The sequence below is a fragment of the Drosophila ficusphila genome, unplaced genomic scaffold, assembly GCF_018152265.1.
Source record: "Drosophila ficusphila isolate 14025-0441.05 unplaced genomic scaffold, ASM1815226v1 contig_855, whole genome shotgun sequence".
Lineage (NCBI taxonomy): Eukaryota > Metazoa > Arthropoda > Insecta > Diptera > Drosophilidae > Drosophila > Drosophila ficusphila.
The window spans coordinates 1-17,067 of NW_025064807.1; the positions used below are offsets into that span (position 1 = coordinate 1).

Consider the following 17,067-nt stretch of genomic DNA (forward strand, 5'->3'; position numbering starts at 1 on the left):
TTAAAATTAGCAGTGGCTTCTGATAAGGGCCACTACTTCTCTTTCAAAATAACATATATTTCGAGCTGAGTTCAGTTCTGAGTAGATTGTGAAACGATTCACAAGTGCTTTATAATGAAGTCGCGTTCTTTAGTCCTTTTTTTGCGTATTTTCTTCAGAAGACAGCTACACTTTCAACGGCAAGGAACACGGAATATGATTTGCAGAGAGATCAGTGCAGTGCACATTGTTTCTCGGCCTGCGAGCCCATTATCAATCGTTTTGCTGAGGTCCAACAAGCAGCCGTTACAAAAGATAAAATCAGTGAACTGACAATCGATAATAAGAACTTGCAGATCAAGTTATCAGATGCCAATGATATTATTAAGAACAGCGCTTTAAATTCACATTATCAAAATGAGAAAATCAAGGAAATGAATAAACAACTAAAGGAGAAGGATGATCAACTCAAAAACCAATCTGAACAGCTTAATAATAAAAGAGACATGGAAACAACTTTGATAGAAACTATTAAGAATCTACAGAACCAATTAATTGCTGAACAAATAAACAAAAATAAGACAAGCGACAAAATTAATACACTGACAATCGATAATAAGAACTTGCTGATCAAGTTATCAGATGCCGAAAGTAATGTCAAGATCAGTGCTTTAAAATTAAATTATCAGGATGAGAAAATCAAGGAAATGAATAAACAACTAAAAGAGAAGGATGATCAACTCAAAAACCAATCTGAACAGCTCAAGAATAAAATAGACATTGAAACAACTTTGACAGAAACTGTCAGGAGTCTGCAGAGCCAATTAATAATTGCTGAACAAATAAACAAAAATATTACCGAATTGGCTAAAGAAATTTTAAATAAGGATAAACAAATTCTTGAGTTGCAAATGCAAATAAAAGTGATTACTAATCAAACCAATAACAAAACTGATGATATCCAGAAACAAACTGATCAGATCAAGCAAAAATCTGTTCAGATAACGAACATATTTAATGCTTTGGCAGTTTCCGTTCCCCCAACACGGTGGCTTACAATTCAGAGGCGTTGGGATGGATCCGTTAATTTCCATCGCAGCTGGGAGGAATATAAGAACGGATTTGGGAATGTTCAAGGAGAGTTTTTTATTGGGCTCGAAAAATTGCATATCATGACCTCTGCGCAACCTTACGAACTTCACATAAAAATTGGCAAGATTGATAGATCCATAGGTTACGCTAATTACGATGACTTCCAAATTGGTGGCGAGGATGAATCATACATGCTTAAAACTTTGGGAAAATATTCTGGAACAGCAGGAGACTCGTTGACTCGTCATAAGGGAATGAAATTCACCACATTTGACCGAGACAATGACAATATTAATAAAATTAATTGCGCACGTTCAGAAGCTGGAGGCTGGTGGTTCGATAAATGTGCCTACAGGTAGTCATGCTCAAATAAAACTTTTTCGTTATAATTTAATCATTATAAATTACAGTACGCTTAATGGAAAATACTACAGTGACGGCCATTGCGACATAACTAATGGCATTTTTTGGGGTTCATTCCAAAATAATGCCTGGAACATTTCCTTAACATTCACTGAAATGATGATAAGACCTAAATTCGAATAATTTTACCAAAATAAAAAAAGCTTCAGAAAGACAACGCTTTTATACCCTTGCAGTCATAACTTAATTCTATGTAAACAAGATTATTGCCTAATTGTTCAATAAATAATATCAGCTTAATGTCATGTTTACCAAGTTTTCCATTAATGTTTTATGTAATTTTATTTGGATTTGAGCTGTTTTATATATTTATGTTTAGAAACAACGGTGATATGGCGCATACATCGACTACAAACCAAAATATTCTGTATCGTCCGAAGTGTATTGATTAAAGCTTAATCTTGTGATTTTATATATGTACATACATATAAGAAGCAAAAGCTGGAAATCCCAAATTTCTGAGTCATCGAAGGTTTTGATAATACAGCAATTTGAGTTGTGCTTTTAGACAGTTTTAATCAATGATCACATTTAATGTGCTGCCAATCCCCTGAACTCCCAAATAGATTGGATGGTTTGTGTCAGAGATCAAGAAATGGCTAAGAGTTTGTAAAATTACACCTTCAGACCTTTATAGCAAGGAAGAGAGGAAATTCATAAACTTTTACAGGGAGTAGATAAAATAAGCACTTGTACGATCTGAAGTAATCTGATATGGCAAAGGGTCATGTGGCAACCTTGTTAGGTGGAGTATCCTTGTGACCATAGCAGAGGGTAAGTATTATAATTTCATTAAGAAGTTTGCAACGCAGTGAAGGAGACACCTCAGACCCCATAAAGTATATATATTCTTGATCAGCATCACGAATCATCTGAATCGAAATACGTCTGTCCGTCTGTTTGTTTTTATGAAAAATAGTCTCTTAGTTTTAAAGCTATCTTCTGGAAATTTATTTAGTTGTGTAGTTGTTGCACGCAGTATATAAGTTGGAACGGACCGGATCGGGCGACTATATCGGATAGTCGGATAGTAAGGATTCGAAAAAATAAGAGGACAATATTATCACGCCGTTATTTTTGATCCAATCGAATTGATTTCGCCCAAATGGTGTTTTTTAACTACTATTGACTTTCTAATTAAATTTTATCAAAATCGGTTGACAATATTATATAGCTGCTTAAATTTCATCAAAATCGCACGACTAAATCAAAAAGGCAGGGCCGGCGGAAGGTGTATACCGGGTGTTGAGCACTCCACACGCCAAATCTTAGCGGGTGTGGAATTCAACACCCCAAAATGCTTGACTTGTAGAAAAAAATTTATTTACATCCATTGAAAATTTGCGAGGTCATCACCCCACTCAAAACTGTTTCTCCGGCCCTGCATATAGAGTATATCGAAGAAAAACGAAGAGAAATCCCGCCTTTACCACGGCACAATTAAATCAGTTTCTATTTAAATAGATAGATAGATAATAGAAATACTTGCCAAGATAAGCATTTTCCAACTTAATGTAACAACTACTTAAATAATTATGAGATTATCATAAATAAATCTTGGTACTTACTCAGTTAGCTCCTTGATCTGCACTGCAATCTTTCGTCTTCTTGGAGTAAGATAATCACCGCAACCACTTTATTCGCAACATTTACACTTAACACTTTACCCTGAAATTAAATAAAAAAACAAACAAAATATAATAAATAATTTGTTACAAATAATAATAGATAGAATTATTTTGTTAGTAAAAAAGGTATTTACCTCTTTGGGTTTTTTATTCACTGCATCTTGAAGTTCACTCCAAGCAGAAAGGAATAGTCATCACCTGTAATGAAAAGAAAATTTGAAAATATGTATTAGTTGAATTATTTTATACAAATCGATTGTTTAAAAAAATACATACCCAAAGGAGTTGATGCACTGCATCCTGGAGTGGAGTTCAATAAGATAACCACTGCAACCACTTTATCCGCAACATGTACACTTTACACTTTACCCTGAAATTAAATAAGAAAAAAAATAATAATAAATAATTTGTAACAAATAATAATAGTTAGAATAAATTTGTTAGTAAAAAAGGTATTAGTAAAAAGGTATTTACCTCTTTGGGTTTTTTATTCACTGCATCTTGAAGTACACTCCAAGCAGAAAGGAATAGTCATCACATGTAATGAAAAGCATTCCAAAATATTAGTTAAATTATTTTATACAAATCGGTTGTTTAAAAAATACATACCCCAATGAGTTGATGCACTGCATCCTGGAGTGGAGTTCAATAGAAGATCACGCCATTCATAATTGATCCTGCAGCCTGTTGTCCAGTCCATTTATGTGGTGTCAGCATACTATATATCTATTCTTACTATATATACTTATATTATATGACCCTACTTGTTTACAATTATTAATTGTGTTTGATTTTCATGTACTTCAAGTTCAATATTTGATCAAATTTACCTTTCAAATTTCTTTCATGTTCTTAAAAACTTTCAGATCTTTATCTGTTGCTTTTAGTTTCTTTGCAAAATATTTATGATTTCTTAAAATATATAACTTAATTATTTATTGTCTAAAGGATGTACTCACTGCCTTGGTGCAGTGCATCCTGATGTCGAACTTCAAGTTACAAGTTGGATGGTGTCACCAATTATTTTGAGCAATCAGCCAAATACACAACCAAAAACCTGAAAAAAAAATATAAAAAAAATTGAATTAATTAACTGCATTTTCTTTTACAAAAACCACGTCATCACATAATTTAAAAAAAACAGCAACTCACCTTTTCAGGTTTGGATGCCCTGCATCCTGGAGTCCACTACATGCAGGAAGGGATCGGGCACCTTTAAGTTCATGCCAAGTCAGGTCATGATGCAGTGCATCCTAGGAGGAGTCGACCCAAGATGCACTGCATCCGGGAGTGGACTCCAGTAGGAGGAGTCGACCCATGGTGCACTGCATCCGGGAGTGGACTCCAGTAGGAGGAGTTGTCCAGATACTCTCTCCCACTCTGGAACCACGTCACTAACACACACGCACACACACACACTTCCAGAGACCGGAAAAAGTTTCTTAGAGAAACTGCCGGTCATCCCGGAGAACTGAGAAATTGGCCAAAATCAAGGGGTATTCCACTACGAATCAGCCAGAACAACTTGGGAATTATAGGCGCAAGAAAACAAAAAAAAATAACTAATTATTATTGTCGCTGACGTGGCCATATTAATTTAATTAACATTTAGTTAACATTACATTTACATTATATTAAATTAACATTATTTTAACATTAAATTAACATTATATTAATATTAAATGGATTTTAATTAACATTTTACATTTAAAATAGTTTTTTTTAACTGTTGCATTTTAATTGATTGGTGTGGTTGTTTTATTAAAATAGCTTTTAAAAAATATATTCGGGTGTATTGAAAATTTGTGAGGTCATCACCCCACTCAAAACTGTTTCTCCGGCCCTGCAAAAAGGTATCATATGAACAATAGTCAAAAATATGAAAAATTAGTAGAAAATCGTCATAGCTTTAATGTTGTTTAATTCTCTAACAAACGGCATCATTATTTAATTTTTTATTTTTTGGACTAATTTTTTCAATTTTCAAATTTCAAAAAGAAAAGGTTTGACCAAAAATGGGTATAATTTTAATTGTTTAAAAAACTTCATCATTAATTTTTTCTATTTCAAAAAAATAGATTTGCTGAAAATTGACCTAATCGAATTTCCAAAAAATAGGTTTAGTAAACCCAAATTGACCAAAACTCACTAATTCTAAGTCCAGTACTTTTCTTATTTTAATCCGATGTGTGATGACTGCAAGGGTATATAAACTTTGCCTCGCTAAAGCTAGATTCCTTTTTTGTTAAATTCTAGTGTTATCAGAAACCCTGTCAGAAAATAAGAACAAAATTCTTTAATTTTTAAACATTTTATCTATTTATTATTTTTATTATTAGAAACGGGCTAACCGGATTCACCCAACCTAATTTTATTTGCAGCTGCTTGCATTTAAAATGATTGTTAGACCTTATGTAGAGCATTACAATTTTCAACAGTTACCTCTCAATAGTAATGTAAAATTTGAATATAGTTTAGACGCCTTCTAGAAATGAAATTTGTCATATAAATCACACATATAAAAATTGTTTTGTTTTCGATCCGTGTAAAAATAAAATACGGATGTAACCGTTTATTAAAGCTGTGTTATCTTATTGTTTGGTTATTCTACTTAATGTAATGTCCATATAAAATATATGTTTGTGCGTTAATTGGAAACGAAAATTTTTAGAATGTCTGTGTTAGCCCAGAGTGCAATTGTTTTTCCCGCTTGCCCTTCAATAAGCCGCTCTTTTTGTTGTTGGCATCGCCTCGTGCTTGTCGCCGATTTCTTGCGCTTTGCCCATTAATTTGCAGTACAAAGAGCCTCCGAGAGCCGTTAACCGGTTTTGGAGAGCTTCACATCTAATACCAAGTTCAAGGTCGAGTCCGAGACCGTAACCGCAGTGCATCGCAAAGGTGTGACTATATATACTCGTACATACCTGGCGAACATTGGGACAATCCAACCAGCAAGCATTCGGCCAAGTTCTAGCACCCAACACTGAGAAAAAACTCTTGTACTAAACACTAACCAATTTATAAATTTAATGTAATATTTGTTTTTTATATTATCTTTTTATTTTATACATACCTACGGTTACATAATATTATTGTACACTATTAAATTTATAAACTTTTTCATTAAAAAAAATAAAATTTTAATCAACAATATTATTATTACAGTTCGAAAACTACTAACAAAATTTCAAAGTTTTCTCAGCCTATTAATTCATTTTAATAAATGTTGTATAAATTTAAGTTACAAATTTATATTCTCGATTATAATTTGTTGCCAAACGATTGACTTGATCTTGTTGTTCGACTTGAATTTCTTTCAGCGTATTGGGAGCTTTTCAATTTGTTATGGTGGCAGTGCCGGATTAGCCATATAGCAGGAGTAGCAAATGCTACGGGCCCCGCGCATTGGGGGGCCCCGCGCATTGGGGGCCCCGCGCGGCCGCGCTCCAACTCCTACCTATCTGATCGTAAAAAAAAAAAATTAGATAGGAACCTAAAAATAATTTGCATGACTTAAGCGTGAAGCGCTTAGGCTATGCTTTACTCCCATCTGAAAATATAAAACTCGATTTCGTCACGTTTTTCAACATTAAAACGTATTAAAAATGAATTAAGGAACACGATGGGCCAAGAACGTCTTTATCATCTCACTTTGTTGAATATAGAGCATGATTTGCTTAAAGAAGTCGATATTGAAAGTGTTATCTCTAAATTTGCCCATATTAAATCCAGAAAAGTTTATTTGTAACAATTTTGTTTTATTTAATACCCTAAACTTGAGAACCTAAAGCAAAGCAAGGGCCCCTTGACAGAATTTGCTACAGGCCCCGCGCTAGCTTAATCCGGCACTGTATGGTGGGCGGTGGCAGGCGCGACTCTCGCAGCGCATTCTCATTCCCCACTCATTCAAATCTTGCTTAATTACACAGTGGGTAAGTCTAAACAGCTTTTTGTTCTGGGGGCAACTGCAATTGAAAGATTTTCCCACGAATTGCGAATTTCCATTAAGCCATTGGCTTTGAAACGTCAAGTGCTTGGCCACGAGAACCGAATATGGCACGTTTTCCAATTGAGCTGCCTCGAAGAATGCTCTCCACCTGAAGGGTACTCGTCCATATAAGTATTTATTCTATAGTTAATTTTGGGTTACCTCAAAAGATTTGCTCGCTGTTCTGCCGGCGATAATCAACCATTGAAGTAAATATATTTAATAATTCTTAATCAAAATTTGTACCTAAGTACCAATTTTTCTTGATAGTTTTACAATTGCAGCAATAATGGGTTATTTGTGCAAATAAGTTATTGTACTATAAAGTCTTGCACCAAGAATAATTTATATCCAATCGCATATGCTGTCGAATCAAATTTCAAACGAGTTGCACACAAATCACATTAAACGCCAACGTTTCCGAGTTAAAAAGTGGAAAAAAAACGGATCAAGAGGGGTATTGGGAGTTCAAATATTGATAAATGACCCGATTTAGCTAGAGGAGTGAACTTTTTGAGTGGCCACATGTGCGGCTTGATTTATGAACGCATCGGCAAAGAGTTGAGGTTCATTAAGACCGTTTTGATAAATGCGATAGATGTCTAATTTCCATTGAGCTGGCGAAATGTTCCGGCACATCGAAGCATCTAGAGCACATCCATTTGAATCCATCTGAGCCAGCCACTTTGTAATTATAATACCCGAGCGACCTAGAAAACCAGCCAGCACTGCAATGACAGCTTTGCCCCCAGAAAAACAAAATCCCTAAAAGCCGGAAAAAGGATAGATATATACAGAGGGAAAGAGAGATAGAGAGAGAAAGAGAAGGAGGGCGGAAGAAAATGCTGTTTAAACGGATATCCTAAATGTTGGCCCGGATGGGCGAAGCTCCGCACTTTTGGCCTGACAGTCATTTCCGTTTGGAAGTTTTTTATTGCTTTCCATGGAGATTTTACGGGCAAATGGCATGGTGAGGAACTGATGAGAACCTGTTGCTCGGACACCGATTTATGCCATCGTAAAATATGCCATTTGAATCTGGGAATTTAATTTTAATGTCGCAAAGGCTGTGTCAAAAGGATGCGAATGGAGTGGGATTAGTTCTGTTGGTTTAACTAAAGCGTTTACGGTAGGAGGTGCTACATATATACGTTTTGTCATAAATAAATGTTTGTTTATATGATATATTGGGATAGATATTGGGACACAATTTGAGTATTGTTTAACGAATAACATGTTGAATAAATGCAAAAAGTTATATGATTAGGTTTAACAGAAATATATAAAATATCTCATGTTTGTTTTTGGCTTTTTTTAAAAAAGTTTCGTGTCACACTAGATAACCATCCTTAGCCGAAGGATTTTTGAGCAAATTCCTTTAGAGGAAGCACACCATTACGGAAGCACACACAACACCCGCCAGCACACACACTCACGCACCGGCCATTAGTGTGAGTGTTCGGCCATTTTCTCTTTTAGCGGAAGTTGTCTGTATTAATGGAATTACATGAATTCCAACTCTGAACCGCAGAGTAAAAGCGAGAATACACTGGCAGGCGACATTTCCGCAAATGCATGACCCATAAACTTTGATGGAGGGTTCGGTGCGAAAGTTTTTGCACAAAAGAGCGACAGAGAGCGTTCGAATAGAGAGTGCGAGCTAGAGGGAGATGGCTAGAGCGGAAACGATAATGGCCCAAACCGACGACCGACTTTTTATCGCATTAAAGTCACTGCACTATAAACATAATCCACTTTTGGATTTCCGCTGGCAAAACAAAATCGAAACAAATGTGTCGAATATTTGAGTTGCCTTTTCCCTCTCAATTTTATTTCAATGCAATTTCAACGAGCTACAAACAAACTTACCGTCAATGTTTATTTAGCAGGAGGACTACCAATGTCGTATGTATGTATGTTTAAGTCATCAGCTTTTATCCTTGCTTTATTCTTCGTTTCGCGTTATTTTACAATTTATGATTAAGCACAAGAAAAACACTATTTTAAATAAACTACCTAAAATTATGTACAGTTTTGGTCTTGAATTTTTTACGATCTTGCGAGTAAATTAAAAGTAAATTACAATGGCTGCATTGTATGGTTGCTTCCATACTACTTAAATTTACTAACAATATCGATCACTCTGCTGTTACAAAATGAAGTTGTTTGAGTCCTATAAAATAATAATATTCGTGTCTAGTGCTTATAATAATAGTAGTTTAATTAAGTTAATTTTGAAAATATACTCCGCAATAGCAGCAAGCAATTTCTGTATTCTTAGATGCCAAAGAACTCAACTCTTTTAGTTCTCGTTTTTTTCAAAATTGCCTTTCCTGGAATTATTAATCTACAATTGGCTTTTTCCCCAACACTTATCAATCGTCCTGCCGTTTTGACATTCCAACTATGTGGCAATACCCATTCGTAAAATAGAAAGTTGACTAGTCAAATTTCTTTTTGTTCATAGTTTGCTGGTTTGTACAGTGCAAATAAGTCTGAATATTTGTTTCCCAGTTGTTCGCTCATATTGGGAAATACTGTTAAAATGGGTGAGAAAAGTGCTGATAATTGAAGTTTCCCTGACAGATTTATAAATAGCATTTGGCCCATTTTCCGCTTCAGAAAATCAAGAAAACCATCGAAACTCTTTTAACTCCGGATTTCATGGGAATAATGATATTCCTTTGATAACGGCAAACTCGGTTATCACGACTTATACCAAAAGACGCCATAACTCGGAGCCCATTCCGGCGAGGATCGAGATTAAGCACCTGGTGGGAAGTGGTGCCTTCGGACTGGTCTATAAGGCCAAATTAGATGGCACCGACGAGGTGGTCGCCGTGAAGCAGGTCCAAAACAATTCCAGGCTCTGCCACAAAGAGGCTGAGATAATGGTCCACCTGGGGCAGCACAGCAACATCATCCGACTAATCATGCAGTGCTACGTGACCTTGGGTGTTCCGTCCAATAGCTATATATTCCTGGTAATGGAGTACATGCCGATGACGCTCACAACCTATATAAAACATTATCATAAGGAGTTGCAGCCACCGGAAGCTCTGGTCTACGTGCGCATTTTGTCGTACCAAATCTTCAGGGGATTGGCGTATCTGCACTCCTTTGGCATCTTCCACAGGGACATCAAGCCGGACAACCTGCTGATAAACAACCAGACGATGATGCTCAAACTGGGTGACTTCGGCAGCGCCGACTTCTTGATGCCCGGGGAGCCCAACCAGACCTACATCTGCTCCAGATTCTATCGTGCCCCTGAGCTCTTTGCCAATCACAACCTGTACAGCTGCGCCGTGGACATCTGGAGTGCTGGGTGTGTCCTCGCGGAACTGCTGCAGGGATCTCCCCTCTTTCTGATGCACAAACACGAGCTGATGTACATAATCAATTTGCTGGGCAGCGATGGATTGAAACGGGCCCCGGAAATTTACTGCCAGTGCCCAGATGCCATTTACCAGAGGACCACTCGTCCCAGTTGGGATCAGCTCCTAAATGTGGCCGTGCCAGAGGACCTGTCCGATCTCCTAAACTCCTGCCTGGTCTACCAATCCTCGGAACGGATTCCGCCCATGATGGCGTGTGCCCACTGCTCCTACGACGAGCTGCGCATCATGGACGCCCTGCAAAAGCCCATGCCCAATGGTCAACCGCTACCGCCACTCTTTAATTTCAGCAGCCGGGAGCTGGAGGTAAACCCCAAGCTCAGTGTGGGGTTGCTGCCACTATACTTTGCTCAGATGGAGGAGGAACTACCAGGCGTAGCAGCCTATCAGGATGTGTAGAAAGCAACTGCCCTTTTTAAAACAGCATAAATAAAGTTTGACAAAGCAGATATTGTCCTTGTGTTCTTGTGATAATAGTTATTTAACTGCTGTTAGAGTGAAGTAATTATGTTTGCCATACTAAAAGGACAAAATGGCTTTTTTGAAAAAGAGATATTTTTTTTAACTTATCTGAAACTATTGTTTTTTAATCATTTTCTGGTCAAACTGTACTTATAATTTAACCATATTTCCCTACAAATATCTAGATTTTTAGTTTTTGTCAAGCTTTGGACTCTTTTTTTTGCGGAGTAGATTTGGGTAGGTTTTCTCTCAGTTGAAAGTTTTAGTGTTATCGGAAATCGCCAATCGGGTGAAAAAGTGTTGTAAAGGCATTTAAACCAAACTGCAATTGCAACACAAAATGTCAAATACATATGTAGATAGACAAGAGTAATCATTTTAAAAGCCTAGAATTTTGTTTACCAAACTTTTTGACTGCACTCAAAAAAAAAAAAAACATGTACCTGTCTTCTTATTTGTGTTACAAAATATAAATGAAAAATTTACATTCTACAATTATCTCTCTTAAAGGTTTTTTCGGTAGAATTTATTAAAGTTTTACCATGTATTTTTATAGATAACTTTAAAAACATAAACAAACACTGAAGTCTCTTTTTTTTGTTGGAAAACCAATAAACGTAGTAACCCTTGGAAGAAAGGAAAGAAGTCAGAACGACCACCGAAAAAAATGGATTAGTTTTACGACAGCTCTCGCACGAGAAGCCAGGAAAGTATTCAGTCATAAAATCGGAGTTAAGTTCAACAAGCGTTCGATTTTGTCGAGTCATGGAGTTACCATCCATGGTGGAGCGTTCAGGGGATCGCCTGGTGGTTCGCAGTCTGGTTAATGGAGCACCACTGTATCAGACTGCCCTGAAAACCGGCCAGGAGTTGCCTTTGTTTCAAGGCTTGCAGCCACTGATGGGTGCGGAAACGCTGGAGCGCCAACTGGAGCAATACAGGATGAGTAGTTTGATGTTTCCGATTGCTGTTCCTTCGGAACCAGCAGCGGCAGCCAAGGAAAATGCGGAGAACTCGCCGCCGGAGGGTAATGCCTCCACGAACGAGGAGGAGCTGCCCCAGTGCAAAATCCGGCGGAACTACAGCTGCAACCAGTGCACCTTCTTCACCCAAAATCCCCGTAGTCATCTCTCCCATCTGCGCGACGTCCACGGCGAGCGGATTGTGATCAACGAGTGCAAGTTGTGCCTCTACGCCTCGCGCCATTTCCAGAAGCTGGTGCGGCACATGAAAATGGTGCACGGCTGCTCGGATGATGGTGGCGCCGTTTCGGGATCCGGTGGCCAGATGCGTGGCAAGCGGAATCTCTCGAGGGAGGTGCGCAAGCGCCGGCTGGAGGAGAGCATCGAGGTGCAGGCCACAAGTGGACCCAGCCTGACACCCAGCCTACTGAGGATGCTCCAGAACGGGCCGCCGCTGGAGCAGCTCAAGGCCGAGCTGCAGCAGCAGGAGCAGCAGCTTATGGCCAGTGTCCAGGCCTACAGCCGCCAGCAGGAGATGATGCAGCTGCAGCAGATCGTCGAGGGCCACGACAACCTCTTCTCCATGGCCTTTGAGTTCCAGACCAAGCTGATGCCGCCCAAGCAGCCGGAGTCCCTGAAGCTCGACCAGAACAACAACAACAGCAGCTCCGACTCCGAGGAGGCCTCGAAGAGTCCCTCGCCGGATTCCTTTGAGCTGCCGCCTGGCGTGGAGCAGTTCCAGTGCCAGAAGTGCTCCTACAGCACCCCGATCCGAGCCAGATTCAAGAAGCACGTCAAGTACCACTCCATGCCGCTGATCAAGTGCAGCTCGTGCGACTTCCAGACTCCCTACAAGTGGAATCTGGACCGGCACACCAAGAACCACGGGGCCCACGGCCATTTCAAGTGCACGGCCTGTGACTTCAGCACCGACATCAAGCAATCACTGACCATCCACGAGCTGAACCACCATGTGCCTACGGTGGGTCACCAGTTGGCCACCAGGCGTCGGGAGGACACAGAGGATCAACTGGACCAGCAGCCGAGCGGATCAAGGAAGGTGGAACCGGACAAGGCGGCGGCACCCCGGCCACCGGTCACAGCACCGGACTCGCCCGTCTCCGAGCTCCGGGCCATCGTCTGCTCCCACTGTCAAAAGCGGGTGGGCAATGCCATCGAGTTGATCAACCATCTCCAGGTGTGCGCCCCCGCCTTGCGGAACACCTCGCAGCATCTGCAGGCTGCTCTTAACGGGGAGGTGGATCCGCCGGACGAGGAACTGCCCAATGCTCCCACTGATCTCAGCTATTGCGGCGTGGAAATGGCTCCTGGCTACGGAGAGGTAAGATAATAATTTTCTTCCAAAGAACAATTTATATCGGAAAAAGATATTCATCATTTACTGAATCATTTAATTTAAACTAAATTAATAAATCAAATAAATATCCCCCTACCTTTAATTGCAGGTCACTGAGATTTTGCCGGAGGGAACAGATGACTCGGCGCCGTTGAAGAAGGTGTTTAAGTGCCCACATTGCACTTTTTGGGCAGCGACCCCCTCGCGTTTCCATGTCCACATCGTGGGTCATCTGAATAGAAAACCCTTCGAGTGCTCTTTATGTGCCTATCGCTCCAACTGGCGCTGGGACATCACCAAGCACATCCGCTTGAAGGCCATCCGGGATAGGTCACACAATCAGGCCCAGGTGCTGATGAACGATGAGACCGGGAGACGCAACTATGCCAAGTACAATCAGTATCTGACCATGATGAAGGTGACTGCTGATCAGTTGGCCGACTCCAAGGGCATGCGCACAGGTGAAATGATCGTGATGCCGCCGGAAAAGCTGGTCGAGAACCAACCAATGGAGACGGAGGAGACCATGGCCGCAAGTGTGATCCCCATCGAAATGTTGGACAGAGCTCCTTTGAGTTCAGCCCTAGACTTGAGCAAGCCCAAAGAGGATTCATCGGTGGGTGGTAAAAGCGATTCTCTCTCGGAGAAGTAAACTTATTAAACAACATTTCCATGTTATGCGTACAATCCATCGATTGCCAAACAACAGACCGAGGAGTCTCCCCTGGATTTGACCAAGCCAACATCCTTGTCCGAACGCGGTGGTCTATCAGACGAAGCGACATCCAGCGATGACTTTCAGGAGTCTACAGAAAGTGATTAGGTTTCAGAAATCGTTTACATTTACTTACAGGTTTGGGTACGCAACTACTTCAATGATTTTATACTAACGCCAAATTAAATAAACCCTAAAACCGCGATTCGTCTTTATGTTTATAACCTCTGGTTTACTTTAATTTGTATTTTTAAAAACAATAAAACATGATAGTACCGATTACAAAGACATTATATAACAGAAGATTTAACGCTTCTACGGTGAGATAATATGCCTTTGTTTATTGTTAGGTAGGGGTGTTAAGGGCTAGAGTCAGGCCAAAAAAAAAAAGATAACAATACATATTTAGTTAATAGTGATAGCAGCTAATTTAGCGTGGCTAATGTATTGATGACACTCCTATTGAAAATCAGATCAGCTAAGCTTTAGTCTCGAATAATTACGTATACTACGAATTTAGATCACGCGCTTTTCACAGCAAACATTCCTGTATGAAAAATAATACTATGCATATTAAGACGAACAGCGGCACCAAGAAGCAGACTTCATCTACGCCGAATGTGCCCAGGATTAGCCAGAGATCGAGGCAGAGAAACCGGGCCTGCAGGAGCCACAACCACAGGCACTAAGCCGTCTGGCACTGGACGCCCTCGAAGTGCGGCGACTGTCCATCGTCGTCCTCCTGCTGCCGGGGCTGTGGCTTGTAGTCCATCATCTGGACTTCCTCGGCTTCCTTCGGAATTACCACCAGCTGCCTGGGCGGCAGAAGATCCTCCAGCATGGCCAGCTGCGGAGCCGTGGCAAAGTCGTTGTCCGGAAAGTTCACCTTAAACTTCATGTAGAGATCGCCGCTGTCGGTGGCCTTGTTGAAAACCGGCATTCCACAACCCCGCACCACCTTGATGTGGTTGTGCTGCAGAACTTCGCCCGGCTGGGTGCGCAAGCAGACGTTTCGTCCGTCCAGGTGCTTGAAGCAATGCGCATAGCCGCACAACGCCTCCGTGATGTTGATCTCCAGGTCCCGCATGTACAAGTTAGCGTGGCGCCGCTGAAAAAGCGGGTGTTCCAGCTGGGCGATGATCACAATCAAGTCGCCGAACTCGCCGCCCCGCATCTGATGGCCCTCGTTGGCGAAGGGCACCTTCAGCATATGTGGTGCTCCCCGCTCCACAATCAGGTCTCGCTTCATCTTTTCCTCCACAAAGCCGCTGCCCTGACAGGGCTTGCACTTCTTGTCGTCCTTGATGGTAAAACCCCTTCCATCGCAGGCCGGACAGGTCTGAAACAAAACATTACCAATTACATTTAGGTGTTATTTCAAATAATTTCTATACAGAGACATTTAATTGTTTTCCTTTAAAGATAAAGTAACTTTAAAGCCTTAAAGAAATTTTGAACAAACTGATTAGATTTTAAAACAAACAAGTAACAAAAACTCCCCCATCATCTAACTTATGTATTTTGGCCGATAACCTTAATATCTTTATGATTTTAATGATTATTTTATACTGAGCACCACAAGGGATAGTTATTCCAATAAATAAATAAAAAAATAAAAAAATGTCCAACGTATTTCGCACATACATTTACACATCTCAAGAAATATCTCGAATTATGAGTATCACGAACTTAAAGTTTTTAAACAAACTATATGCCTATTTATTATAATTTATTTTATTTGTAACATTTAACCACATTTTTCTTTCTTCACCAGACTCCTCAATCCAAATAATTTCCCCTTTGCTTTAGTTATGCTTAACTGGGAAAGCGAAGTTATCATTATGCACCAGGTACTCAGGAACAAATGAATGTATAATATAGTAACCTATATTTAAACAACACTCGCCATCGCTTAACTATTTCTATATTGAAGTAGTTTCTTCTCATTGACTGATGACTGATCCGGAGGAACATAACACGCATCCCTCCAAGATAACTAGCTATTATTATTGAGAATTTAATATGTATAAATCTGTACCATAGTTTGAGGTTTGGCTCTAAAGCCTTTTAAAAATATATATTATTACTGCACTTCCGATTCTATTTTTTTTTTTTTTTTTGTAAGTAATGGAACCCATTTGTTATTAAAATCTGATTTTTTCTAGCAACACCGTGGTTAAAAAACATTTACATACCGCATCGAAGGCACTAAGACCCATGAAGGTAAAAGCGGCCGCTCGTCCCGCTCCGCCACAGGTCTCGCAGCTTTCGCGCGCATCCATTGGCCCGCCGTCGCCGTTACACTTGGAACAGAGCTTCTGTCGCTTATACTCTAACTTCTTCTTCATACCGCCAACATAGATCTCCTCCAGTGTCAGCTCCACCTTGACCACCACTTTGCCCTCGCGCCTGCCCCGACCACCGGGCGAAACGCGATCGAAGGGGAACCACTGGGCAAAAAACTCGGACGCATCCGAAAATCCTTCGGCGCCTTCCTGAAGGCCCTTCAGTCCGTAACGGTCGTAGATCCTCCGTTTCTCGGGATCGGATAGCACCTCGTAGGCAAAGGAAATCTCCTTGAACTTGTCGCCCGCATCGGGATTTTTGTCTGGATGGAACTCTTTGGCCAATTTGCGGTAGTTCTATTGGAGCGTTTACAAAAAGGAAATCAAAACTATTTAGCAGCAAATCAAATTGGTGCAGTTACCTTCTTTATTTCCTCGTCGCTTGCATCCGGAGCCACCCCAAGAACTTCGTATAAATTTAAGTTGTCCATTTCCTATTGCAGCCTAGCCCCTACAAACTAAAATAGCAGTACATTGTGAGTGTACGAGGTTTTTATTTATTTATTAATGTATCTATGACAATCTTTTCAAGTCATATTGGGTAACTAGTGTGGCCAAGTGCGGCCATAGACCGTAATTTATAGTGAAAGTACCAACGAAAATACTGAAAAAGACTTACAGTGGGTACTGGCGTTGAAAGATTGTTCTGGAAGTACAGTTTGTGAACTTCAAATATATAATTTAGTGGTGGCAGAATGAATAGAATTCATTTTCGCAT

General features: G+C 40.0%; 4 protein-coding genes across 5 annotated transcripts; 3 read left to right on the forward strand and 1 right to left on the reverse strand.

Moving 5' to 3' along the window:
- Positions 1-944: 944 nt before the first annotated feature.
- On the forward strand, positions 945-1,734 carry LOC108100793 (fibrinogen C domain-containing protein 1-like; the record flags this gene model as incomplete). The annotated part of the gene is made up of 2 exons (XM_043209392.1): positions 945-1,426; positions 1,482-1,734. Coding segments are annotated over 2 exons (618 nt in total), but the record flags the coding sequence as incomplete, so codon positions are not given.
- A 7,775-nt stretch (positions 1,735-9,509) lies between these two features.
- On the forward strand, positions 9,510-10,957 carry LOC108100838 (glycogen synthase kinase-3 alpha). 2 transcript variants are annotated; one of them, XM_017204911.2, is made up of 3 exons: positions 9,510-9,659; positions 9,733-10,094; positions 10,149-10,957. In XM_017204911.2, exons 1-3 carry the CDS (start codon positions 9,656-9,658, stop codon positions 10,905-10,907), a joined length of 1,125 nt encoding a protein of 374 aa, XP_017060400.1. In that variant the 5' UTR covers positions 9,510-9,655; the 3' UTR covers positions 10,908-10,957. The 2 variants fall into 2 exon arrangements, with proteins under 2 accessions (XP_017060400.1, XP_017060399.1); XM_017204910.2 differs by having other exon boundaries at positions 9,733-10,957.
- Positions 10,958-11,571: 614 nt separating this feature from the next.
- Positions 11,572-14,209, forward strand: LOC108100890. Its single transcript, XM_017204999.2, has 3 exons — positions 11,572-13,274; positions 13,399-13,905; positions 13,999-14,209. Exons 1-3 carry the CDS (start codon positions 11,736-11,738, stop codon positions 14,110-14,112), a joined length of 2,160 nt encoding a protein of 719 aa, XP_017060488.1. The 5' UTR covers positions 11,572-11,735; the 3' UTR covers positions 14,113-14,209.
- Positions 14,210-14,215: 6 nt separating this feature from the next.
- LOC108100891 (dnaJ homolog subfamily A member 2) lies at positions 14,216-16,902 on the reverse strand. The gene is made up of 3 exons (XM_017205000.2): positions 16,712-16,902; positions 16,200-16,646; positions 14,216-15,343 (listed from the first exon to the last, which is right to left on the reverse strand). Exons 1-3 carry the CDS (start codon positions 16,778-16,780, stop codon positions 14,690-14,692), a joined length of 1,170 nt encoding a protein of 389 aa, XP_017060489.1. The 5' UTR covers positions 16,781-16,902; the 3' UTR covers positions 14,216-14,689.
- Between the last annotated feature and the right edge of the window lie 165 nt (positions 16,903-17,067).